This window comes from Ochotona curzoniae, unplaced genomic scaffold, assembly GCF_017591425.1.
Source record: "Ochotona curzoniae isolate NIBS_2020 unplaced genomic scaffold, NIBS_Ocur_1.0 contig_43, whole genome shotgun sequence".
NCBI classification, from domain to species: domain Eukaryota; kingdom Metazoa; phylum Chordata; class Mammalia; order Lagomorpha; family Ochotonidae; genus Ochotona; species Ochotona curzoniae.
Window position 1 is genome coordinate 8,490,769 of NW_024466218.1, and position 27,772 is coordinate 8,518,540.

The 27,772-nt window shown below is 40.8% G+C and overlaps 1 protein-coding gene and 1 non-coding gene across 5 annotated transcripts; one reads left to right on the forward strand and one right to left on the reverse strand.

Annotated features, from left to right (window-relative positions):
• The first annotated feature begins 723 nt into the window (after window positions 1-723).
• On the forward strand, window positions 724-24,826 carry RNF138 (ring finger protein 138). Of its 4 annotated transcripts, XM_040984860.1 has the most exons (7): window positions 724-921; window positions 16,705-16,870; window positions 17,998-18,113; window positions 19,925-19,981; window positions 20,441-20,552; window positions 22,171-22,278; window positions 24,645-24,826. In XM_040984860.1, the coding sequence occupies exons 1-7, from the start codon at window positions 812-814 to the stop codon at window positions 24,711-24,713; spliced, it is 738 nt and encodes a 245-aa protein (XP_040840794.1). In that variant the 5' UTR covers window positions 724-811; the 3' UTR covers window positions 24,714-24,826. The 4 variants fall into 4 exon arrangements, with proteins under 4 accessions (XP_040840794.1, XP_040840795.1, XP_040840796.1 ...); XM_040984861.1 differs by lacking the exon at window positions 22,171-22,278; XM_040984862.1 differs by lacking the exons at window positions 19,925-19,981; window positions 22,171-22,278.
• On the reverse strand, window positions 3,607-3,713 carry LOC121159776. Its single transcript, XR_005884429.1, has one exon. It is a non-coding gene; the product is annotated as a U6 spliceosomal RNA (small nuclear RNA).
• Window positions 24,827-27,772: the final 2,946 nt, after the last annotated feature.

Genomic DNA, 27,772 nt, shown 5'->3' on the forward strand with positions numbered 1-27,772 from the left:
CAGGCGGGCTCTTCCGGCCCCGCCCCGCCTTCCCGTGGGAGGAGCACGGCCCCGCCCCTTTCCCGTCCCTTCCGGACGTGTGTCCCACACCCTCCGGGTGCGCGCAGGTGTCGGCCCCGGACCCCGCCTTCCCGTGGGAGGAGCACGGCTCCGCCCCTTTCTGACGTGTTCTCCACCCCCTCCGGGTGCGCGCAGGGTGTCGGGCCCCAGGCCCGCCTTCCCGTGGGAGGAGCACGGCCCCGCCCCGGCTCGTGCGGCCCCGCCCCTTTCTAACGTGTTCCCCACCCCCTCCGGGTGCGCGCAGGTATCGGGCCCCGGGCCCCGCCTTCCCGTGGGAGGAGCACGGTCCCTCCCCTTCCTGACGTGTGTCCCACCCTCTGCGGGTGCGGGCAGGTGTCGGGCCCCGGACCCCACCTTCCCGTGGGAGGAGCACGGCCCCGCCCCTTTCCCCGCCCCTTCCGGACGTGATCCCCACCCCCACCCCCTGGTGCGCGCAGGTGTCGGGCCCGGACCCCACTTTCCCGTGGGAGGAGCACGGCCCCGCCCCGGCTCGTGCGGCCCCGCCCCTTCCGGACGTGATTCCCTACCCCCTCCGGGTGTGCGCAGGGTGTCGTGCCCCTCCTTCCCGTGGACGGAACACGGCTCCGCCCCGCCCCGCTCCGTGCGGCCCCGCCCCTTCCCGGCGTGAGCCGCTTCCTGACGCGCTTCCCCTCCCCCTTCTGGTGAGCGCAGGGTGTTGGGCCCCGGGCCGCCACCGCCACCTTGGCCGCTGCTTCTGCGCCCGGCTCTGCCGCCTGTGTCATCTCCTGTCATGGCCGAGGAGCTTTCCACGGCCACATCTTACACCGAAGATGATTTCTACTGTCCCGTCTGTCAGGACGTGCTCAAAACGCCGGTGCGGACCTCGGCCTGTCAGCACGTGTGAGTAGACGCCCCCCTCGGCCGCGCGGATCCGGGGTTGGGGGAGGTCGTTTGGGCCTGGGCCCCTGAGCTCTAGCATGGCGGGAGCCCCCGCGGCCTGCCCGGGAACCCGTTCCTGGGCCCCTCGGCGTCTAGGCCACCCTGCCCTGGAGGCCCGGGTCTGCGCCCCCGGGCCCGAGCTCTCGGCTCCCCGGGCTTCCGGGGACCAGAGCCCGGCGCGGAGCCCTGGCTGAGGGGACTGCAGAAGCCGGAGACCCCGGCGGCCCCGCCGGCCTCGCCTAGGCCGGGACGAATTGCGGGCAACGTGGAGCCTTTTTGTTTCCTAGCAACCCGGGCGCAGGCTGCGGTGTCGAGTGTCAAAACCGGTCGGAGGCCCACCCGCTCACCTTGCCCCGTGTCCTGAACTTTTTTCTGCTTTCAGAGCCTCGATTCATCTCTTCTAGATCCCGGATCTCTTACTTAACTTTGATCCTGCTGTGCAGATCGCGTTCCAAGGGCTTGTCTTCGCTTCACATAGAGTGTATGCTAAAGTGGGTCTAGAGTGAGTGTTACTTTCCGCTGTGTTCGCGCTAACAATTTCCGGGCATTGAAGAGTTTCCTTTGTTTTAGCCTTCTGCTTATTGGTTGCTGCAGGGCTGGAGCGGAGAAGAGTTGTGTGAGGAGCTGTGGCCTGACTGTGCTGCGCAGGCTGGGGGTGTGGGAGGTGTCTGGGGTCAGGTGGGGGAGCTGGGTGCCTGTGTTGGGTAGACCCTTTGAATGCCGGTTAGAAGACGCCCCTCTTGGGAAGGTGGGTGGAGAGCACTTCTGACTAGGCTGGCCAGGGAGTCCCCTGGGAACCAGTTCAGTAAACATACCAATGTCCTGGCTCCATTGCAAAGGAATTTCTGGCAGGTGGAATCTGCAAGTCTTTATTTTAAAAAAAAAAATGCACTCATACTTGAATGTTCTGCATGGCTGAAAGCAGCTGAAAAGAATTGAACCGGTTCCTAAATATATTTATCTGTTCTTGGAGAGGTGGGGTGCCAGTAGGTTATGGAGAATGGGTTGGCTGTTGGTTGGTTGTTTTTTTTTTTTTTTTGGCAATCTTTACATTGTTAATTAGGGTAAAAAGGTTCAAGGACTACAGGAAAGTGGGTAAGACTATTATTTCCATATTGTTTCCTTCATATATCTGAGGTAAAGGGGGATTTTAAGGGAGAAGCCCCACCCAGTCTCCCACCCACCCCAGGTCCTGGATGTGGGGCATGCTCTGAGATACTTGCTCAAATGGTTTTGATAGTTCACCAGTTATGAATCGCTGCCAGTCTCACCACTCCAAGCATGATGAGGTCGTTGAAGAATCCACTGATTGACATAGTTCATCATAGAGTCTCCGTTTGCCCAGTCTTTCACTGCCAACATATAGCTGAGGTGGTTGATTGACTCGTTCTGTTCTCTGTCCTTTCATGGTCAGGATTCTGAGTCCAGCAGTTCGATTGGGTGGATCCCCAAAGAAATATTGTCTGAGGTGTTTCCAGACCAAATCCTTGTATGTGCTAGGAAGTACAGGGCCCGGCACAGTCCATCTGCCCTACCAGCTGCTGGTTGCAATTGCTAGGTCGGTTCTGTTTCCAGCCCCGTCTTCCTCTGAAACCAGTGGGTGTTGCAGTTCAGCCTGGTTCTGCCCAGCACACACACGGCCCTCACATAAACCAGTGGGAGCTGCAGCCCAGTCAAAGAGACCCACAATAACCCCCACCAGCAACTCCTCTACCCTGGTTTGCCAGTGTGTGTATTAGACTAGTCCAGTCTGTCCCACATCCCATTGGGCTATCGTACATGTCAATGGGTATTGAAGCTTAGTTTTATCTAACCAGCTCCACTATCCAGCCCTCACAGATGTTGTTGAGTACCTTTCTGTCTAGCCACCCCAGCCCCTGTCCTGGTTTTCGTGCCCTCCCATGGGAGTGGTAACCCAAGAGGGAGGAGCCCACTATTTCCCTCCCATGCCTCTCCCACTTCTGGATTATGTACTCTCCAGATGGTTCTGTGGTTTAACTTGACAGAATTAGTCCCCAGTGCCAGCTTCTGCCAGCTGATGCTGTGGCTAAGCCCAACCCATCCTCACCCACTCTACTTGTAGTTAGCGCCAGTAGGAACAGTCAGCCTGGCTTTTCCCTGATCTAGTCCAATTGAGGACCACAGGTGTGTAGCCCTGCCTAGTCTGGCCTGCCCCCATCCTCAGCTCACGCTTTCCAGTGGGAGTAGCTATCCAGCAAGGGAATCTCCTCATATTCCCCCTGCTGGCTCCGCCCCCTCCCTTCCTGGTTCTCACGCCTGCTGGTTGGTCGCTGCTGTCACATCCGGTACAGGCAACCTCACCTTGGCATTCCATATTGTGCTTTGGTTTTTGTGGCGACCAAATCTGGCTCGACCCACACGCTGTTGTGGTGCTTGGATTTGCCAGAGGATGACGTGAACTGATTCAGCCTGGTCTGCCCCCACCCCCCCCATGCCAAATGTATGCCATGGGAAACTTTCCATTGCCTGTTCTGGGCTTTTTCCTATCATGATTTTTGCGCTTACCTGCCAGGTCTGTGTCCTGCCAGAGGAGTTGCCCAGGCTCCTTCATCAGAACCTCTCCTAGTGCCGGATTTCACGCATACCAGGGTGTCCATGAGCCAATCCTACTCGGTTCACCTCTTGAAAAATATGGAACGCTTCACGAATTTGCATGTCATCCTTGCGTAGGGGCCATGCTAATCTTCTCTATATCGTTCCAATTTTAGTATCTGTGCTGCCGAAGAGAGCACGGGTGCTGGGTTTTTAATTACAAACGTCATCACTATAGTTTTTCTCTCAATCTTAAGTGTACTGTCTGCGTTATTCCTGAGCTGTTGCTTATATGAACCAAGAATATGTGGCTTTTCAGGCTACAGATTAGGCCAGTGGTGTTTTTGTACTATTGGAAGGTGAATTGGTCTGAGGTGTCCAGGGCACAATTTATTACCCTGCCTTTTTTTAAAATTGCTAATGCATCAGTATGTCTTTCTTATATTTAAAAGAAAATTCCAAGTATTGTGCTGGCAGTGAGTGGAAAAATGCAAGGAAGGTAGGGCAAGAGGAGAGGGTGTTATAGTAACACCTAATAGTGTGTATATGTGGCAGATTATTTTTTCTGGACAAAATCATCTCACTTATCCTTAAAGTTATTAAGCTCACAGAACTCCTTGCAATTTTTAGCTCTCCTCAAAATTTTATATAGAAGCAGTAGTCCACTTCTTGTGCAATAGTTTATTTTAAATCTAGGACTATAATTTGGCTTGATATGAGGATTATGGAAAAAAAAAAGAAATTTTTTAAAATTCAGGATCTTGCTCAGATCAACTCAGTGGGTTTAGACATGACCAAGTAGCCTTCCATTTTCACTCCTCCATCACTTGTAGTAGTTGCTTTGTCATTCTGGCTGAACAATGATCTAAGTGAAGGGAAAAAAAAATCTCTTATTTGGAGAGGTTGGGTGTTGAAAGAGATTTTGACTGGCTGAAAGGAATTTGGGGGGGATGAAGAGAATCTTTTTCAAAAAAAAGATTTAACTCATTTGAAAGGCAGAAAGAGATTAGACCTATAAATGCCTTTTTTTAAAAAAAATACGATTTATTTGAAAAGCAGCATTGGGCTATCCTGAAGTCAGGAGCACAGAACTCATCCTGTGTCTTCCAGGTGGTGGCAGGCACTCAAGGATTCATGCATTATCTACAGCGCCCCAGAGGAAGCTGAGTGGGAGCGGAGCTGAGACCCAGGCACTTTGATATGGAGTGTGGAAGTCTCAACTGCTGTGCCAAGTGCATGTCTTGAGAATAGGTTTAAAGTAATAGGGTTTATTGTGTCATTTGCTTTTTTCATTTTCAGGAAGGTCAGGGTTGGTATCAAGTTTGTAGGAATGTGGTGATAAGCAGTTTCGGGTCATTGTGGATCAGTTAGAAATTATGTTTTCCTCAGTCATTAGGTGACACTGATTATTCAAGTCAAAAAAACAAATTCTTTGTCCTTAATTAGCAGCTATGCCAAAATGTAAGTTTCCATTTAATCCGTATTCATCCCTTCCAGTCCCTTCCAACAGTATTGTTAGATTGTGCTGTGTGCCTGATATTGAATGCAGTGTTTCTCTAAGGACCATTATTAGTGTAATGGAGGAGACCTATGAATGATAATGATTGATACAGAGATGATTTAGGTAGAAAATTATATGTTAGTATCCAGAGGGCAGGGATCCAAATGAACTGTGAGTGTAGGGACAGTTTCTTGGATGAAGTAGCACCTGAGATAAGCATTTGTATGTAAGGTTGTTGTAAGCTCTGTTAAGGTTTGTGGGGAACAGAAGGGCAGGGAGTACGGTGTGAAGGATGGCTCTGACCCTCTCTCACTTTGTCAGAGCCAGTGGAGATAGTGGAGATGGAGCTTGGTAGGCACTCACTGTGTAAGTCCTTTGGAATGTAGTCCTTGAAACCATAGAAACCTACTAGATCATTTTGGTAGGGGAGCAGCATAACCACATTTCCATTGTAGGGAGTATACTTACTTGTGTGGCCCTGTCTTACTGATGGTGGTAGGATTAGTGAATGGGTGGTAGCACATTGATGTGTCAGGGAGAAGAATAATTAGAACCTCAGTAAAGTAATGGAAGTAGAAATGGAGAGAAGAGATTTCTGTTCTTTGAAGGAAATTGTATGAAAATTTGATGAGTATGGGGCTGACACATTGGCTTAACTGACTAACCTTTCACCTCCAAGTACTGGTATCCGATATGGGTGCCAGTTCCTGTTTTGGGTGCTCCACTGCCCATCCAGCTCCCCCTGCTTATGGCCTGGAAAAGTAGTCAAGAACGGCCGAAAGCCCTGGGACCCTGCATCTGTATGGTTGACCCATAGGAGGCTTCTGGCTCCTGGCTTTGGATGTGCTCAGCTCTGGCCTTTGTGGCCATCTAGGGAGTGAACCAGCAAATGGAAGATCTTTCTCTCTGTCACTCATTTTCTCCGTAAATCTTGTTTTTCTAATGAAAGTAAATAAATTAAAAAAAAATTGGTTATGGTATGTTCAGTGATTATAAGGATTTTTTTTAAAGTTTGTAGAAAAGTAGAATTAAAAGGTATTTATTTTGTTAAAAATGTGAAATTATGTGTGTGGTTTTTTGATAATATCCATTTCCCATAAACCTTTTAAAGTATCGTGTGTACTAAAAGACAGGTCTGTAGTATATTAACTAAGTCTGTGACTGATTGTTGTCCCTTAGGGGATGTATATAAACTGACAGATAAATGCTAGTCCACATAGGACAAAGTATAAGGAGAACACAGATGTAAATGTTGAAAAAATGCAGTTGAGGAAGAATGGACTGAAGAATAGGAAGAAAACCAGAGTAGAGCATGGCAGTGAAATTGTAAGGAAAATAGTGTCAAATACTTGTGAGTTAAAACATAAAGACTTACCATTAAAGTTGAAAAGATGTTCAAATTAAGGTTTTGGAAGAAAAAAAAAGTAGAGTGGTCTAAGGGTAAGTATTGTCTCTTTTGGAGATAGTAATCTTTATCATCTTTGGTTTACTCTCCAAATGCCTGCAGCTGCCCGGACTGGGCCAGGCCGGAGCCAGGTGTTGGGACTCAATCTGGGTGCTCCAGTGTGAGTGACAGGCCCCAGCAGTTGAGCCATCACCTTCCACCTGCCAATGTGTGCCTTAGCGGGAAGCTGGAATCCATAGTGGAACCTGGTCCTCTCCTGTGGGATTCAGGCCTCCCAAGTGGTGTCCAACCACTGTGCCAAACTAGAAAAACAGTTTTAAGTCCTGGAGACTAATTAAAAACCTCTAAATTTTTTTGCTTTTCAAGTTTTGTGAAATATGTTTTTTATTACAGACTAAAAAATAAAGGTGCCACATTTTTCATTTCTATTAAAGGCAGTAGCTGGATGGGGAGAATGTTGTTTTTCTCTCCATGTGAACCAATTGTTGAGAATAAAAACAGAAATTCATCTGGCATCTACTAGTTGAAGTTGAGAAAAGTTTAAAGATGTTCTTTCTGTTTGCTTCAGGGTATTTCACTATTCTAGCAGTGTGCACTCCTTTGATATGTCAAATAGTTTTAATCTTGGTTTGTATTTTTGCCTTTTCTGCTTTTAAAGTATACTGTCTAGCAGGTTCATGTAGGTTGACCCAAGGCAAAATGAGGATAAACAATTCTGTATCTAAAAAAAAACCCTTGGTGGCATAGAGGAAGGAGCAGTAAAACTGGAGATGAAAGAACTGTATCCTCTTCTCACAGTTTATAATCAGAATATTTGTAGGACTCAGTGATTTGTGATTTGATCTGCGGTAAGTCCAGTGGGTTGAGTTGTGAGCTTTAAAGGCAGCAACCATAAGTACATTGCCTGATTGAGCCTTCTGTACACACATTTAGTTTTTTTTATTGAGCTAAGGAATGAAAGGGTTTGAGTTAAGACCAAATATTACTCTGTTACTTGGTCAGGTTGTTTAACTCCGTTCTGTCTGTTTTCTTGTACAAAAAACAAGTATAAAAACATGCCACATATTTCACAGGGTGCTTGTTTTTTCAAAAGACCAAGTAAGATTTTATATTTGTGCATAATAATAATGACCTTATAAGTTCTGTTTTACAGTTTTCAAAACATAACAATATAAAATTTTGATTATTAAATGAAAAGGAAACTTTCAAAATTTGTGTCCAGAAATGTAATGCTAAAGAAACCATTATGAATAATAATAAGGCCCCCAGTGTATTCCAGTACTGCAAATGCTACAACAGATTGATGTGCAATCTATTGCCATCAGCAAGACCTGTTTTCTGTTCATTGTCTGCCATTTGCAAGTTTAATGTCTTTTCTGTTTTAACTAAGTACCTGTGCCCTGTGGCCATAGGTTTCATGGCTGGAGGTGTAACAGGAAAATGAGCAGATTTTTTTTTTTCCTTCACAGTTTCCTTCTACCAGATCTTAATAACTTAGCAATACATTGGAAGCTTTCACCTTATTAAAACATTTAATTTGTTATTCATATGAAAGAATCATAGAGACAGATAGTAAGGTAGGAAGGAGCTTGCTTCTTTCCCCAAGTGGCTGCAGCAGTCAGGCTTGGGGGAGCCAGAGCAGGAGTTGAGTATAGGATGCTGGTGTTCGAGCTGCTGGGCCACAATACTGCTCTGAAAGCTTTCATGTTCTTACTTAAAGGAAGCCCTTTACTGCTTCTCTTTGGCATATCTGGATGGCCAGCTTCATTGCTCTTGTGCTTTGGTGCCATTATTAAAATAAAGCAAACACTGCAGTACAGAGAGCAGATCTGGTAAACAAGATGGCTGCTAGGAGGTTGCTAGGCAGGTATAGGCTGCAGCATGTATGCACTGGACAAAGAAATGACACAGGTGGGAAGTGTGAGATTTCATCAAGTACTTTAAGCAGCATGCAACCTAGAACTTAGGAATTCTGTTTGTTTCTGTGATTTTGCACTCCAGTATTATTGGGCCAGAGTTGACCATGGGTAACTGAAGCTATGAAAAACAAAGCCATGGATGGGGCAGCTATGAATTTTTCCTTTTAAGAAATGCATATTTAATATTATTTCTATGTGTATTTTGAATATTTTCTGGTTTTTAAGAAGTTTTAAAAACTTTTATGTTTCACACTAAGCCATGTATCTTTCCCAGAGGTGCTCTAACAAATTGCTACAAATGTGGTAGCTTAAAGCAAAATAAATTTATTTTCTCACAGTTAAGAGGCTGTAATTTCCAGTTTCAGTGGGCCAAAATCAGGGTGTTGTCAGGGCCATGTTCCCTTCTGAGGCCCTCAGAGGAGCTATATCACTCAGATCTCATCCTTGAGTTCACAGGGGTTCCCTGTGTGTCTGAATCAAATTTCCACATGCTCTCACTTCAATCTTAGTATATGTGCTGCTGAAGCGAGCACACATGCTCTCACTTCAAAAAACGCTTAAATGACACTTAGTTCCCACTTGGATAATTCTCAGCTAATATCTCAAAATCCTTAGTGTAATTTAGACCTATGTAAGGTATTTACTCAACTTTTCTGAGATTGGAAAGTATATGTATCTTTGGATGACGATTTAGTTTACTGAAATTCTGTAATTTGTTTTGACATAATTTTTAAGACAGGAAACATATTGAGGTTTGTGTACTGTCTAATTGCTCCGTTGCAATTTATTCAAAGCTGTCTTGTCTCCATAAGTTTGATTCTTGCACATTTGTTTATTGTTTCTTGATTTTTAGGCTATATTCTTACCAGTCTAGAGCTTTGCTGGTTAGTTTTTACCATCTTTTTAAAATAAAGACCTATGACATAATTATCTTTGAGAGACTTTGTAATTAACTAGTTAGAATCTTAATTACATTTTACAGTGACATCCTAAGTTAATTTTGAACCTGATTTTTTTGTTTTTCCTTGTATTTTTAATAGTCTTACTGGTCCATATTAATACAGTAACTATTTAAAGAGGCTTTTAAATTTTATAATGATTATTATTCTTTTTGATAATCCTACATATTTGATTAGGGTACAAAGGGTCAAGGGCTACAGGAAAATGGGTAAGACCAATGTTTTCACACTAATATCATCATCACCCCTTCTGTATCTGGTGTCAGGGAAAAAACAAAGGGAGAAGCCCCACCCAGCCTCCCACCCAGCCCAGGTCCATAATGTGGGGCGAGCTCAAGTAGTTTTGATAGTTCAGCAGTTCTGAATTGCTGCCATTCTTGCCTTAAAGAGTTACTATTCAACTAACTCATAATATGTAATTTGGGGAGGTTAATTTAGTCTTGTCTTTCCCTTCCTTGACAGAGAAGATAAGGAGAGATAGAAAGGTCTTCCCTCCACTGACTCTCTCCCCAAATGGCCACAGCTGCCAGAACTGGGCCAGGCTGGAGCCAGGAGCTTCTTTCCAGAGTCTCATGGAAGCTTTATTTATTGATCAATTTAATTTGAAAGGCAGAATGACACAGAGGGAGAGACAGATCTTTATCACCTAGTTCATTATTCCCATGCTGCAATATCTAGGACTAGTCTAGACTGAAGCTGGGAACTCCATCCTGGTTTCCCAAAAAATAGCAGGAACCCAACTGGCTGATCTATCACCTGCTGCCACCAAGGGTGCACATTAGCAGGAAACTGGACTGGGGCTGGGACTCAAACCGAGGCACTCTTTTGGCCTCTGTATGGACCCCTAACCCCTAGATTGATTGGTTGGTTGATTTGCAAAATAGAACGATAGATCTTCTGTTTGCTAGTTTGCTTCTCAAATATCTGCTATCATTTCTCTTCTATCTTATTTAAGAATTACATATTTGATTGCAAGTAATATTTATGAATTTACATTTTTCCCTGGCTTGCCTTGTAAGTTTTGAGTTGCTATAGTACTTCAGTTAAAAATAATTAGATATGTGCTATATTTGAAGATTTATTTATTTTTTTATTGGAAAGACGGATATACAGAGAGGAGGAGAGAGAGAAAGATCTTCTGTCTGATGATTCACTCCCCAAGCGGCCGCAATGGAGTTGCGGAGTGGAGCCAATCTGAGGCCAGGAGCCAGGAACTCTTCCGGGTCTCCCACGCAGGTGCAGGGTCCTAACACTTTGGGTCGTCCTTGACTGCTTTCCCAGGCCGGAAGCAGGGTTGTCAGGATTAGAGTCAGTGCCCATATGGATCCTGGCACACGCAAGGTGAGGACTTTAATCACTATGCTATCACGCCGATCCCAATATGTGCAATATTTGGATACACTCATTTTGGGACAGTCAGGACTGTATTTGAAGTTTTGAAAAGTGATTTGGTGAATTAGTATTCAAAATAATAAATTTTCTGAATTTTTCCAATTTGCAAAATATGATTTACTTTTTTTATTCAATTACCTTTTTGGGAGTATTTGTTGAGAAAATACTTTGTAGATTTTTTCTTGTTTGTTTAGATTTATTTTATTTTTATTGGAAAGGCAGATATACAGAGAGGAGAGACAGAGAGGAAGATCTTCTGTACACTGATTCATTCCCCAAGTGAGCGCAACGGCCGATGCTATGCCGATCCGAAGCCAGGAGCCTTTTCCGGTTCCCCCGCACGGGTGCAGGGTCCCAAAGCTTTGGGCAGTCCTCGACTGCTTTCCCGGGCTACAGGCAGGGAGCTGGATGGGAAGCGGGGCTGCCGGGATTAGAACCAACGCCCTAACCACTGCTCCATCATGCCGGGCCCTGTAGATTTTCATAGTTAAATATTATTAGAACCTCGCATTCCTGCCTGGTCTAAGCACTGTCTCTTTTAATATTATATTGGGACCTGTTCCGATCCTGTCTGCTTCACTTCCAATCCAGTTCCCTACCCCAGTGTCCCCGGGAAAGCTGCGAAATGGCACAAGTGCTCCGGACCTGCTTCCATGTGGGAGCTCTGGAAGGAGGGAGGGAGCTCCAGCATCCTGGCTTCAGACCTGCCCAGCTTCAGACATTGGGAAGTGAACCAGCAGGTAGATCTGTCTTTCCCTTCTCTTCAAACCTGCCTTCCAGATAAAAATAAACCTTTAAAAACAAAATGATTGTGTTTATAAAAAATATATTGTCTGGAAATATAAAGGTGTTATATTAAATTTTTTAAAAAATCAAATGATCTCCCTTAATTTTTATTCCTCTTGCCAGAGGTATAACTACTAGTAAGAGATTACTTGATGCTCTTTCCAAACATACACATAGTTTTAAAAACCATAAAGGTTCATATAGCACACTGTGTAACATGGCATATTTTCAATCAACAAAATATCATAGCGTCCCATCACATGTTGCTATGCATGCATCTTCCATATTTCTTTACTCCTTTATGTAACTTCTTTTGAAAATTTTACTATAGGAAAGCACAAGGATTAGAGAAGTTGCTGTATATGTGTTTATCTCCTAGAATTTTAATATTTTAATATATTAAAATGCACATACATTGTTCAAAAATCACAAATTCCTTGTCACCTAGTAATATTATCACTTAGTAATACTTAGTAATCACGTACTGTCAATAAAATTAAAAGTTATCATGCATATTATCACTTCATATATCCTTGTTTCCATATTACTTGGTATCCATCATTGAGTTTGTCTTTTCAGACATTTTATACATGTACTAATATGAGCAGATACACTCAAATTGCTCTCCCCTTGTTTTACACAAATGATAGCATGTTGCACATTTTAAAATACATTTTGATGTATTTGCTTTAAAATTTCTCCCAAAGAATATAGATATTATCAATAAAAATGAACTATATTTTCATGAGTAAATTTTTTTAAAGGAACCTTTAAAATTTTAAATATGAAAATACATGTATAACCAATATAGAGATTGCTTTGATCATGTCACATTTGGATACTGTACCCCACCTCAGTTTTTCTGTGAACATTCGTTTTATTGTTATTTTGCATAATTGATATCTTTAGGAATATATATTTGTATGTGAAAACAGACCCTTTAAAAGATATTTGAGAGAATCTGTAAGTGCTGACTCTTCTGGCTTTTTTATGACATTGAAGAGAAAGTAGAGGGCTCTGAGTGATAGCATAGTGGTTAAAGTCCTCGCCTTGCACTTGCCGGGATCCCGTATGGTCTCTGGTTCTAAGCCTGGTGGCCCTGCTTCCCATCCAGCTCCCTGCCTGTGGCCTGGGAAAGCAGTCGAGGACGGCCCAAAGCTTTGGGAACCTGCACCCGCGTGGGAGACCCGGGAGAGCTCCTGGCTCCTGGCTTCAGATTGGCTCAGCTCCAGCCATTGCACTCACCTGGGGAGTGAACCATTGGACGGAAGATCTTCCTTTCTCTCTCCTCCTCTCTGTATATCCACCTTTCCAATAAAAATAAACAAATATTAAAAAAAAAAAGAAAGTTGATAGTAATACTAACAGCAGATAAAATTTAATTAAAATAACATTACAGTGGAGAGACATTTCATAAGGGAAAACGAATCAAACCACTGTAACTTTATATGTGGGGGATGTGGCCATATCGGAGTGCTGGAGTTCAGTTTCTGACCGCTGGTCCTCGCTAGCTTCCTGTCGTGCATACCCTGGGAGGGAGCAGTAGGGAGGGCTGGACTGAGTTACCTCTCTGGCGAAGTTTCCTGGCTGTTGGAGGCATTTCAGGAGTAAACAGGGTGAAGAAGCTGTGGCTGTTTCTTGCTCTCTGAGTCTCTTGAATAAAATTGAACTGCATAGGTGAAAAGTGACAGAATTGTAGGGAGAAATTAGTAGGACCACAATCATTATGATGTGTTTAAATTTACCTCTTTGTGGAAGTGCTTTTCACTGGAGATTATGTAATTGAGAAGCTACTCAAAATGAGAATGGATTTGGATGTTTAGCCCTAGACCATGTTAACAAATTACTGGGAGGAAGCTTATTGTCACCCAGTGGATGCCAGAAGCATCTTGACAGATTTTAGCCTTTTTATTTTAAAACTGTAGCAGAGCAGGCTTTTGTTCTAGCTTTCCTAAAGCCTGTAAATATATGGAGTAGTAAGCTTCAGAGACCTTTCTAGTCAAAAGCTAGACAAAGATGTCTACATCAGTCCTTAACAGTCAACATTTTGTATTTCGGATTTTAGGAAAATCTGTGAGAAAAGAGGAAATAAGATATACAGAATTTGAAAAGAAAGAGAGAAAATTGTCTGTCATTTGTAGATAAGAGTACCTATATGTAAAACTGAAGGGAAACAGTTGACTACTAGACTATATAGCACAGTCTCTTAATGCAAGGAAATACGAAAATATTTTAAAGTGCAAGTAGATAAAATTTTAATACAAAAACTTATTTGTAACACCTAGGATAAGTTTAATAAAAATACACAAATTTTTAAAAGCTGTAAACCCTGGGTCTATAGCCTAGTAGCTAAAATCCTCACCTTGCACACCTGGGATCCCAGATGGGCTTTGGTTTGTATCCAAGCTGCTTCGCTTCACCTCCAGCTCCCTGCTTGTGGCCTGGGAAAGCAGTGTAGGACAGCCCAAGGCCTTGGGACCCTGCACCCTAGTGGGAGACCCGGAAGAGGCTCTTGGCTGCTGTCTTGATCGCTTCAGCTCCAGCTGTTGCAGCCACTTGGGGAGTAAACGAGTGGATGGAAGATCTTCCTCTCTGTCTCTCCTCTCTCTAAATCTGCCTTTCCAATAAAAATTAATAAATCTTTTAAAAAGCTGCAAAATTTTATGGAAAAGCTTTTTATAAAAGAACTGAGTATGAGGAATCATACTAATGGATGGAAAAATTAAGAAGTTTTTTCAAGGCAATAAAAGTAAGTTTCTAAGCCCAGCATGATAGTAGTGGTTAAAGTCCTCTCCTTGATCCCATGTGAATGCTGGTTCTAATCCCAGCAACCCCACTTCCCATCCGGCTCCCTGCTGGGAAAGCAGTCAAGGACTGCCCAAAGCTTTGGGACCTGGATGAGGCTCCTGGCTTCGGATTCGGATTCGCTCAGCTGCAGCCAGACTGCTTGGGGAGTGAATTATTGGTCAGAAGATCCTCCTCTTTGTCTCTCCTCCTCTCTATCTGCCTTTCCAATAAAAATACATAAATCTTTTTTTAAAAAGTAAGTTTCAACAAGTTTTTTTGAAAGATGCTTATTCAAAGTTATGAAGGGGGTAGTCATCACGGTACAGTGAGTGAACCCACCACTTGATATGCTGGCATGCCATATTGAAGTCCCTGGGGTTGAGTCCCAGCTCCGTCTCTGAGCCTGTTTCTTTGCAGTGTGATATACTAGGAGGCAGCAGATGAGGGCTCAAATACGATTCCCTGCCACCCACTTGAAAGGCTCATAAAGAGCTCCTGGCTGCCCAGTAGTTGGTATTTGGGAGTGCTTTCTCTGATGTTCTGCCTTTTAAATTTTGCAGAAATTTCTAATGAAGAATGAATGAGATTTTTTTACTTAAAAAGCTTAACTTCAAAATGATAGTTGTGAAACTTTGGATGTAAAGGTCCAAATAGAGGCAGCCGTCCTGCAGTGGGCTGAGTAGCCGCTTGACACACCTTTATCCCACGTTGAAGTGCTTGCGTTTGAGTTCTGCTTCCCCCTTCTCAGTGGGAGGCAGAAGGGACTCGGATACTTGATTGGCTTTGGCAGGTCAAACCCCAGCTGTTACTGGCATTTGGGGATTGATCCAGTAGGTGGGAGTTGTGTTTGTCCCTGTCTTGCAGGTAGTCCTCAAAAACAAGCACTGAAAGAGGGTAATGCAAGTAATTGAGAGGGGAAAAGATTGAAGTAACACGAAGATTTTTGAAATATTCTAAGGACTTTGATACATAATATTGGTATTTTAAAAATTTGAATTGGCATTTGTGTATAATTATGAGGTACAACTTGATTTTTTTTTTTTTGAAGATGTATTTGAAAGACAAAGTTACAGAGAAGGGATGGGGGAGAGATGGATCTTTCTTCTTCTGGTTCACTCGCTAAAGGGCTACAGCAAGGGGAGTGGGTCTGGTTCTAAGCCATGAGCCAGCAGCTTCTTACAGATCTCTGGGGTTCCCAGGGACTTGGGCCGACAGTGCTTCCAGACACGTTAGGGAGCTGGTCAGAGGTGGAACACACGTGCTCACTGCACCACAACACCAGTCCCTGATGGTTCTCATCAGTTTGACAAGTAAATATTAGTGTCGGAGTATTTATTTGGCATTGCTTTGATTCCTGGTTATGGTGACTATTTTTGATGTTTTAAATTATGGTCTTAATTGGTAATCACTTCTAATGCTATTTGAATGATATTTGACTATTGATACTACACTGTCCCAACTAACAAATAGTAAGATAACTGACATTTTACATACCTTTTAATCCTGTGAGCGACTCTCAGTTATAGCTTTATGGATGAATTAAATTGATATGAGAGAAATGGTTTCTTCAGTGTTACAGTTAGGAACTCAGATTCTATGATCTGTTACTGCACTGTCACTTTTCAACTTACATTGGTATGATTGGGGAGTATTGATATTTTTGTCTTTCTGGGTGATTGCGTTTTATGTTTGCTTATTCTTGGTCTCCGATGAAGCTCTCTCTGGTTTATTTGGAAGGGGTTAGACAAGAAATCAATACTTAGATTCATTTGGTTCTAATTAGAAAGTGGGTTATCAGATATTTACAACTGGAAGTGTTCTAATTTTCAATTTATATTTTCTTGTACACTGTTGCTGAACAAGTAAGTTTGGGTGACATTTATGTTTTTTCTTACCAAAGAAGTCTGTTAACTTTCTTTGGCAGACCTAATCAGATTTTGTAGACCTTTTCTTTGTGTGTGTGGTACTGTATGAACAGCTTTTATTGTTTACCATGTGAAATGGAGGCCACTCCCTCTGACCATTCACTGTCCTGAAAAAGCAAACATTTTGATGTAAACGGTTTGAGGAAAGCTGATTCGGTCCTGGTCCTTGTTCTCATTTTGTAAGGGGAGGGTGGAGATGCAGTGTTCAGATAGCTGCAAAATGGCAGAACCAGATCAGATCCAATTCTTCCTTTGTAACATGCTTCCTCTGATAATGTTATGTAATATTAATGTTTGTCTTTAATAATTATGTTAAAAAGTTATAAAGTAGACTTGTGGTTTCTTTATATTTCCTTCTAATCCATTATTTTATGGCCTTTGAAATACATATGTGTTCTTAAGTTTGGGATAGCCTAGCTTATTCAGCACAAGTGCAAATTCGTAATCACCTGTGTTTAAAAATAGAAATAAAAAGGATTTTTTTCTGTATTTAATGTGTCACAAATGTTTGGCTTAGTTTCTGTAGAAAATGTTTCCTGACTGCAATGAGAGAAAGTGGAATACATTGTCCCCTGTGTCGTGGAAATGTGACTAGAAAAGAAAGAGCATGTCCCGAACGGGCCTTAGACCTTGAAAATATCATGAGGAAGTTTTCTGGTAGCTGCAGATGCTGTGCAAAACAGGTAGAGTAACCATGACGGAGCTCCTCTTTGCAAACCAAACTTCTACTCTGAAATCCCTGTTTGACTTTTCTTGGTGGGTGATGTTTCCAACAGAAATAAGTTATTTAGCTTGGTTTAGAAGTTAAGGCCAAAAATTTTGTAATTTGCAGATCTTACTATTTTATAAACTTAATGAGAACAGAAATGAAAAGGTGAAATCTTTGATTTTGCCATAATTTGCAGCATGGTGTTTTTCCCAAAGTAATCAATCATTGATTACTTACTAAGATAATTAAAAAGCAACAAGCTCTTTTAAGCCCCATTCTGGCCTACATTCTATTCTTAAATATTGTTTTCTAGCAGTGGTATCATTATTGCAACTTTTCTTCCAAATATTAAGTTACTTAGTATTTATCTAGAAAATCACAAAATATTTGGTAAAATAGTTAAGTTTTAAGAAATGTGGGAAGATCAGATCCAATCCAGATTTTATTGTTTTGTTTGGTGAAATACAGGAATGAAGGATTTTTAAGTGTAACTCTGTGTCTGGATTTATCACACGTTTTTTTACCCCTTGATGAAAAGTTTAGTGAGCAAAACCAGTTGCTGTTTTATGCTCTCACACAAGCCCGATCTGCTTTGCCTCTCTTTGAGGAAGGTATTTAACTGACAAGCAATGAAGTAGTTAGAAAACATACTCGAGAAGCTCTGACTTTCTCCTTTGTGAGAAACTGACAAATATTTTAAATGTTAACCTGGGATCTTAAGTTTTTATAAGCCCTTTCTAACTCTAGCATGTTGCAGTGATTAAAGAATTATGGCATGAATTAACCTTATAGTACTTTTAAATTTTTTTTCGGTTTTGCTGTTAGTGTTAGTATTTCAAGTGTAAAGTTATTTGTTATTATTTGTTGCAGTGAGTTTATGGACAGACGGACTCTTCTCCATGGTCTTTGAAGCTAACGGACAAAAATTGCATTGCCTGTTTTAGCTCACACTTAAGGATAAAATCATGTGCTAATTTTTAAGGAAATCTTTAAATGGCATATCGAATGACCTCTTTGTCTTTTATTCTCTTATTGACAGTATCTCAAATCTTGCCAATTTTACTTTAAGTTAAAAATCACATTTTAATCAATAATTTACAGATTAAATTCTATCGCATGAGACATCATTACAAATCTTGCAAGAAGTATCAAGATGAATATGGTGTTTCTTCAATCATTCCAAACTTACAGATTTCCCAAGATTCAGGAGGGAACAGGTAAGTAATATTTATTGTTAAACATAATTTTTGTGATTGAAATGGAAATTATGTGGGGGATTAGATTGTTTATGTTCTAACAATATTAGATTAGATTGTTCAGTGGCTAAGTCTCAGAACTGCAGGACAGACCTCCACAGCTTGGCACCTGTGTGGTTGCATCTGGGAGATTAACTTCGTGATAAACTTAAGCTTTATTCGAAAACTAGGGGCTGGTTTTGTAGCAGGTTAAGGTGCTGCCTACACTGCCATCCATACAGGCACCAATTAGAGTCCTGGCTGTTTCACTTCTTACTCAGTTCCTTGCTGATATGCCTGGGAAAGCAGAGGCAGATGGCACAAGTGCCTGGGTCCTGCATCCACATTGGAGATCCACCTGAATCAAGTTCCTAACTCCTTGGCCATCCTCTACTGCTTTCCCAGGCCAGAAGCAGAGAGCTGGAAGGGCAGTGGGTCAGCTGGGAAGGAACCAACACTCAAATGGGATCCTGGCGCATGCAAAGCGAGGATTTACCCACTGAGCTAATTCTCCAGGCAGATTTTGGGAGATTGTTAAAACTAGTTTGAAGAACCTGGGCTCGGTGCCGTGGCCTAGAGGCTAAATACCTCGCCTTGAACATACCAGCATCCCATGTGGGTACCGGTTCTAATCCTGACAACCTTGCTTCCCATCCAGCTTCCTTCTTGTGGCCTGGGAAAGCAGTTGAGGACAGCCCAAAGCCTTGGGATCCTGTACTGTGTGGGAGACCCAGAAGAGCTCTTGGCTCCTGGCTTCGGATTGGTGCAGCGCTGGCTGTTGCAGTCACTTGGGGAGTGAATCATGGAACAGAAGATGTTTCTCTGTCTCTCCTCCCTCTATGTATCTGCCTTCCCAATAAAAATAAATAAATCTTTTTTTTTTTAAGATTTCTTTTTATTGGAAGGTCAGATATATAGAGAGGACACAGAGGAAGATCTTCTGCTTGCTAATTCACTCCCCAAGTGAGTGCTGAGCCGATCCAAATCCAGGCACCAGAAGCTTCTTCCAGGTCTCCCACGCGGGTGCAGGTTCCCAAGACTTTGGGCATCCTTGACTGCTTTCCCAGGTCACAAACATGGAGCTGCATGGGAAGTGGGGCCACCAGAACACGAACCAGCGCCCACATGGGACCAGGTCTAGACAGGCATCTTAATTGCTAGAAAAAGCAGTGGCCTCCTTGCTTGCTTTTTTTTGAAGTGTTCTAATATCTGATACTAAGAATTACCTTAAAAAAAAAAACTAGCTTGAAGAATCTTGTTACCAGGTTTAAATGTATAGATAATAAAATTTTAAAAAATAGATGTCACAGGCTGTTTTTGTTAATGGAATAATGTAATAACCTTTTAATATATGTTCTTCTTAGAGTTTATTAATGAAGCTTAGTTTATTTTCCGTTAGGGTATAAAGTACAATAAATAGTCAAATATTTTCTTGAACTTACTGACTTTGTAAAACATAATCTTTAACCTTATCTTAGCTGCAAATTCTTGAGTGTACTCCATGGTTTATAAACTTCCTGTTAGAGCTAAAGGAATAGAATTTAATGTAATTGTGTGAAATTCTATATTTAGAATTTTTTTTGTAACTTTGCGTGAAGTAACTTTTAAGCCTTGACGAAGAACCTAATACGTGTTCTTACCTTACTTGAAAAGTAGTCAATTCTATAATTTATTTTTAACATTTAAGAGTATGAAAGCAAATTGAGATTAATCTTAGCAGTTCAAGTTAATGAACTATTAGTAATGTTTTATTGGTTATTAGGGTGTTAACTTTTCCCCCTCTGTTTCTTAAGTAATAGGAGTGAAACATCTACATCAGATACCACAGAAATTTACCAAGAGAATACAAGGTAAGCTTGTGAAAAGTTCAAATTTGAACTTATTTTAGGAAATAATATTATGTTTTTAAATAATAATAAGCCTCTAATTCAGTTGAATCATCAAAAATAGTACTAGTAGTTAGCTCCCTAGTAGTAAACTTTGTACGTTTTGCTTTTGAGAGTCACATTGGGTGGGTGTAGGGGCCCAAGGAGCCATCCTCTGCTGTCCCGTCACCTCTTACCCCAATCCCGTCACAAGCAGGGAGCTAAATTAGAAGTGGAGCAGTTGGTACTCGGACTGTCACACATATGGAATGTCGGATCTGCAGGTGGAAGCCCAGCCTACTATGCCACCATGGATTTTGTTTTATCTTGGCGGCACCATGAAAAAATTAGCTATTAATACTATAAGGGTACTGTAATTGAGATTGTTACTTCCTTATGTCATAATTTTGATTTAAGTGTGCTTCATGTAAAATCGTTTTATAGTTCTTCTGGACATCCTACCTTTAAGTGTCCCTTGTGTCAAGAATCAAATCTTACCAGACAGCGTTTATTGGATCACTGCAACAGTAATCACCTGTTTCAGATAGTTCCTGTGGTAAGCAAATATGTTTTTATAAGCTTCTGTAAGATTAAAGCATGCTGTTCCGTTTATTTCAGTTCATACGTTCAACAAATGAATGTGAGTTTAATTTGGATAATGCATTATGAGTGAGGTCAGTTTTTGGAGAGCAAATGAGTAATGACTGTGAAGCAAAATAAAGTACTGAGAATTGCAGTAATTTACATCACAAAATGCAGGTGCTTACTGGGTGGGGAGAGAAGAGAACAGTGTGCAGAAGAGTGAAATAATGAAAGGTGAACCAGGATTCTTTCTTGAGTAGCAGCAGGACTCAACACTCTCGGGGCTCTGTAATATGCAAATAATTGAATCTTGTCGAGTGGATTTGCTCTAGGTAAAAAATAACCTTCAATAAGAATAAAAACAGTGGCTATTTGAACTGTGAAGTTATAGCGTTTATTACCTGAATACATTAAGCAAGGAAGAAAACAGATTCATCCTTTTTTTTTTAAAGATTTATTTTATTTTTTTTGCAAAGTCATATACTGAGAGGACGATCTCTGTCCAATGATTCATTCCCCAAGTGGCCGCCAACAGCGAGAGCTGAGCCAATCAGAAGCCAGGAACCAGGAGCCTCTTCCAAATCTCCCATGTGGGTGCAGGGTCCCAAGGCTTTGGGTCATCCTTGACTGCTTTCCCAGGCCACAGGCAGGGAGCTGGATGGGGGATGCAGGGCTGCTGTGATTAGAACTGGTGCCCATATGGGATCCTGCGTGTTCAGGGCAAGGACTTTAGCTGCTAGGCTACTGTGCCATGCCCAAGAATTATACTTTTAACACAAGATTTTTATTCTACCTTGAGAGTGAGTTAGCAATGAGACTTTCTTTTTTTAAAGATTTATGTTAGTTATACTTGAAAGACACACTTACAGAGAAAAAGAAACGGAAATCTTCTGTTCTCTAGTTCAGTTTCCAAATGGCCACAACATCCAGAGCTGAGCCGATCCAAAGCCAGGAATCAGGAGTTTCTTGCCCATATGGGATCCTGGCACTTGCAAGGGAAGGATTAGCCAATTGAGCTATTATGCCAGGCCCCTATATCTGGGATTGTTAAAGGTTAGATGTGGTTTTTCCAAGGAAAGTGGTAAAATTGCAGACTTAATTAGAATGTCTAAGGTCCCTGTCATTACATTGTGTTACATGCCCTAGAGCTTGGCCTTTAGAAAAAGCTCTCGTGGGCAAGGCATACTTTCAGATATTGTAAGTTCAGTTCCAGAGTCCTACAATATGTGAATATTGAAATAAAACCATCCTCATTTATTTTGGTTTCACTGTATATAATAGTGTTGGACTTTATTGTGTAGTCTATTAAATATTCTATCTAAAAACAATGTATATACCTCAATGAAAATTATTTTATTGTTGAAAATATTTAGCCATCTTTTCATCTGTTGGAAAAATGCGCTGATAGATTTGCCTGATGCAGGGTTGTTATACACCTTCAGTTTGTTTTAAAAAACCCAAACTTCCAAGTTCAATAAAGCAAGATATGCCTGATGTTTTGGTAACATGAGCCTGTTTTAATTGCTCTCAATAATTATATAATGTTTATATGTTTGCATTATTTTTTATGTAAAACAATCTGTTTCTCATAGACATGTCCTATTTGTGTGTCTCTTCCTTGGGGAGATCCTACCCAGATTACTAGAAATTTCGTCAGTCATCTAAATCAAAGACATCAGTTTGATTATGGAGAATTTGTGGTAAGCGAATTCTTCAAGATTAAGTACTTCTTAGATATTCAAGTTAAATTTTTTTTTTCAGTCTAGACTTGAGTTTTGAGATGATGTTGTTTGGATATGTAGCATTTTTTTTAAATAAGTTATTTTTAATAACATTTGTGAAATCTAGTTGTAGAAGTGATAAAAGTTGAATTTCTTTGTTATTGATTAAAGAGAAAATTAACAGAGGAATGACAAACTCCCACATCAAGAAAATGAGAATTCTGTCTAGATTAAAGGAAAAGTTATACTTACTAGAAAAGTAAAATTGGTATAACATATAAAAGAATGACATATTTCTGAAATGAGGAAGCTTAATTTTCAGGCAAAGCTGGGTTGACTGCATAACCAAGTAAGTGAGGAATTGATAATGTAAAAATGGATTCCTAAAACAAAAATATGGAGTTACTGATTTTCTAATATAATTTCCTAGATAATGACATCTGCTTTCTTACTAACAAAAGTACACTTTATTCAACTTTAATTAAGTCTTACCTCAAGATTGATCCTTGGAAAAACAGCAGATAATATTCCAGTTTAGGTGAACAGCAGTGTGTGGGCTCATGTGAGGTGAACGTATTTGCATTTGTCTTTGCTGTCTGGTATTGAGATCACATCATTCCGGATTTTTTTTTTTTTTTATTTTATGAAGTGTGTATTTCATATTCTATTTCATAATTAAAATGTAATTAAAATTTAGTGATTTTATGAAATAATTATAGCTTAGCATTGCTAGAAAGATTTTGCTTGGAAAAACATCTTTTTAAAAAAGATTTATTTGAAAGGCAGATTTTACAAAGAGAGGAGAAACAGTGAAAGAGGTCTTGCATCTACTGGTTCGCTCCCCACATGGCCTCAGTGACCAGAGCTGAGCTGATCCAAGGCGGGGAGCCAAGAACTTCTGCCCTGTCTTACACAGGGGTGCAGGAGTCATCCTCTGCTGATTCCCCATGCCATATACAGAGAGCTGGCTCAAAAGTGGAGCAGCTGGGATGCTAGCAGGTACTTAGCCTGCTATACCACTGTGCCAACCCCAAGAAAAACATTTTTTAAAGATTTATTAATTTTAATGCGAAGTCAGATATACAGAGAGAGGATGAAAGATAGAGAGGAAGATCTTCCATCTGATGATTCACTTCCCAAATGACTGCAACAACCAGAGCTGCGCCAGTCTGAAGCCAGGAGCCAGGAACTTCCTCTAGGTCTCCCACGTGGGTGCAGGATCCCAAGGCTTTGGGCTGTCCTTTACTGCTTTCCCAGGCCACAGCAGGGATCTGGATGGGAAGTAGGGAAGTAGGGTTGCCAGGATTAGAACCAGCATCCATATGAGATCCCGGGCGTTCAAGGCGAGGACTTTAGCTGCTATGCCATTGTGCTGGGCCCCAGAAAAACATAGTTTTATGAACCACTTTGGATGTGATTGTTAGATTGTTTTATTTTCCATAGGAAAAAATGTGTAATTATGATTACTTGAAATTATGAAGTAGAATCCTTGATATGCTGAAGATTTATTTGTTTGAAAAGCAAAGTTCCAAAGAAGCAGAAATGGAGATCTTCCATCTGCTGGTTCATTCTCCAAGTGGCCACAATGGCCAGTTTTAAACTAGGCCTGAAGGAGGAGTTAGGAGCTTCGTCTGGCTCTCTCGCATGGTTGCAGGGAGCCAGTCAGTTGGATCATCTTCCACTGTTTTCATAGGTGCATTAGCAGGGAGCTGGATCAGAAGTGGGACAGCAGGGACTTGCAGCCAGTGCCAGTGTAGGATATCGGCACCGAAAGCAGCAGCTTAATTCACACTGGTCCCAGCCTTGGTAGATTTGAAAGCACGTCAGTGGTATATAGAACATTTAAACTTCAGGAATAGTTTTCTTTCTATATTTTTTACACTTTATAAATTTAAAGTTCTTGATATTGATTATGTAGTTGTGAGGTCCGCTGATTGGGGTAGGGAAGGGTCAAGGTGTGGAGGACAGTGGGTAGATAAATGTTTCAGTTTGTTGGTATTTTAGTCCTTTTTGTTTTTTAGGAATAATTTTGTGAGCTAACTATAGTTTTTATTTGTGAAAATTATTAATAATTTAAAATTTTCAGATACTCAACATCCTTTCCTATGTTAAAATGAACTGTACTCATAATAACTTTATTCATTGATGAACCTTTCCTGTTTACTCATTATTGCCAAATAATTACAATTGAACTTTAATTTTATTAAAGTTGTCTTACTTGCTAAAGGGTGCGATATGTTGTACATAAACTGTTTAAGTGTGTGATTGTGTCAAGATGTGTACTGGGCAGAATATTTAATGGAGCATGTTTTTTCCTAATGATGTGTTAATGTTACTATTTTTAGAATCTTCAGCTAGATGAGGAGACTCAGTACCAAACTGCTGTTGAAGAATCTTTTCAAGTAAATATCTGATGACTCTAGAAATCTGCATCTGTGTACCTGCAAGTGCCATCTTTACAAGAAAGGACATGAAGTCACCATGTTCAATTACTCGATGTGTATATTAATAAAAGTAATCCAATCTATTGTTTTAGTCTTTTGTATGAGAAGTAAAGGTGGGTCATCAAAAACTCAGTTATAAGTTAAAAAAATTGACGTTAGCATGAAAAGCATAAAAGATAATATTTCATTAATGTGAAAAGGAGTAATTCTTGTACTTTTTTTTATATTACACACATTGAATTTCTCATTTTTATGTTGTTGAAATTTTGTGCAGTTTGCTCACAGGTAACACACGGTAGCAGATACCAGAGTTGCAGATGGAGACTTGAAGTGCTAAATAGAATGATCCAAAGCAAAGCTTTTAAATACAGATTCTAGATGAATAATTCAACTGGTTAACAACTTGTATTTATGTAAAAATTTTCGTATTTTTTAGGACTAGTGAGATTTCTTTAATAATTTTAACTTTAAAAATGAAAACCCATTGTTAAGGTGTTTTCTTTTCCTGTTAGAAAATGTTAACATAACCATTTCTTTAATGAACAAGTGATTTCAATCTTGTTTGATTAATTTATAAATGAAATATATTAAGCATTTTGAAAGCTGTTAGACCTCAGAATTTTTCCAAAGTCAGTGTTTCTGATTGGCTAAAATGAAACTTTAATTAGAAACATTCAATTTTGTTTTCATTTGTGAAATTCATTCCAAGTTAAAAGTGTATGTATGGGAATATACATAACATATGTGAATTTCAGATACAGTATATGTGTATATACACATGTTTACGTACTTGCAGTTTGTCAGGTTGAATTTCTACCAAGGATTTTTAAAATGGGCAAAATGGGATTGAATTATTTATTGGATTTGATATATAAATTCTGTATATCACTAAACTTTTTAAAAAGTCAAATGCTATGTGGTTTAGTTGGCTGGTAGTATACATCTTAAAATTTGAGTCTACACACATGCCAAATCAGCTGTTTAAATGGTGCTCATTTGTTATTCTCAAAGGAAACATGACTATTAATAATGATAAAGATTCTGTCAATCTCACTACTTCTGCATTGAAACTGGGTTTTGGTATTCTGTTGTGACTCATAACATACTTGTGCAAGGCAAATCACAGAATAGAGGATGAACAGTGGGTCAGCTAACATTCCATACTAATGCATTGTTTATGCTTTCTTAAAAAAACTTATAAGTATAAAAGAAAATCTCAGTAGTTTGCTGCTAATATATACGTATATTGTATAAAAAGGTATATTTTGGTTTTGTTAAACCCTTGTTGACTTTTTTACAGTGAACATTTTTTTAAACTTGGTTTAATAAAAAGGTTAATTTTGGAAGTGGAGTTTTGTAAAACCCTTTTTTAGTCTTAGTAATGACTTCATGCACTGTAGTGGAATCACCACAGGCGTCCCTCTCAAAGGGCATGCCTCTTCGTCGCTCTGAGGAGTGATGCTTACTGTGTGCGTGGGTACTCTCCGCATCCCCTTGGTGTGGTTAGGAATGGTTATATAACAACTCTTAGACTTGACGACTAGTGTCTTTGTTTTTTTTTCCCCTGTTTAAAGCAATAACTTTAGTAGCTTCTTTCAAAGTCTGGTATGTATGTGAAATTCAACCATTGTTGAATTTAAGAACTTTAAAGGAAAGCTGTAGCAGAGAGAAAATTTTGTTTGGAAGCTTTGTGGATAAGTGAAATGTGTTAGTAAGCTTTTTCATAAAGCCATGTTAATCTACTACTTTACCCCCTGAAAAGTTGAAAAGCGTGACCTTACAACTTTCACATTTTTAAATGCCTACTCATTACTCATCATGGTATTATTGTGCAAAAGATATTTAAAAAGAAAACAAAATCCTACTTCTGAATACTTAGCAACCATTTCTTCCAAGTGGTTAAGAACATGTCATTCCACAGATGAGAATGCGCTTTGTAAAGGACGTTAATAGAGACAACTGGTGAGTTGGGAAGATTATTCATTAGATAACAATATTGTAACGTAAAATTTCTTGAATCTGGTAGTTGTATTATGAATTTGTGTGTGTGTAGTTCTATATGAAATTGGTCGTATCCCTTTATCAGAAACTTATGAGGGATCCAGTTCTCCACATCTCTGCCAGTAGTTGGTATTATTATTTTAAAGTTTAACCTTTGAGATAAACTGGGTCCACACCTGGTGCAGTGGGTGAGCTGGCACCTGGGATGCCAGCATCCCATATCAGCACCAGTTTGTGTTTCAGTTGCTCCCACGTGGGAGACCCAGTTGAATTTTCTGGCTTCTGGCTTCAGCTTGCCTCAGTGCCTACCACTGATGCCATTTTGGGAAGTGAGCCCTGAAGATCTCTGTCTCTCTTCTCTCTCAAGTAATAAATCTTTAAAAAAAAAAAAAAAGAAAAGAAAGAAATAGATACATAATGATGTCTCATTGTGGTTTAAATGTAAGTTTTTCTACAATGGATGGTGATAGTGGACAGTTAAAAAAATACATTTATTTGAGAGGCGGAATGACAATGATGGAAGAGGGAGAGATAAAGATCTTCCATCGCTAGTTCATTCCCTAAATGGCCAAAGAGAGCAGGACCTTAGAACTCCACCCATGTCTCTGTGGGTGGCATGGACCCAGGTACCCGGACTGTCCAATGCTGCTTTTCCAAGTGCGTTAGCAGGGACTTGAATCAAAAGTCGAGGAGTCAGGAGACTCAAGTTTGCACTCTAATATGGGATGCCACTGTTGCAAGTGGAGTGTGAATCCACTGTGCTCCAGCTATGCCTATTTTAACGTGCTTAGTCTCCATATGTATAACTTTTTAAAGTTTTTTTTTTTTTTTTTAAATTGCAAAGTCAGATACACAGAGAGGAGGAGAGGCAGAGAGGAAGATCTTCTGTCTGCCGATTTACTCCCCAAGTGACTGCAACAGCCAGAGCTGCGCTGATCCGGAACTGGGAGTTAGGAGCCTCTTCCGGGTCTCCCACGCGGGTGCAGGGTCCCAAAGCTTTGGGCCGTCCTCGACTGCTTTCCCAGGCT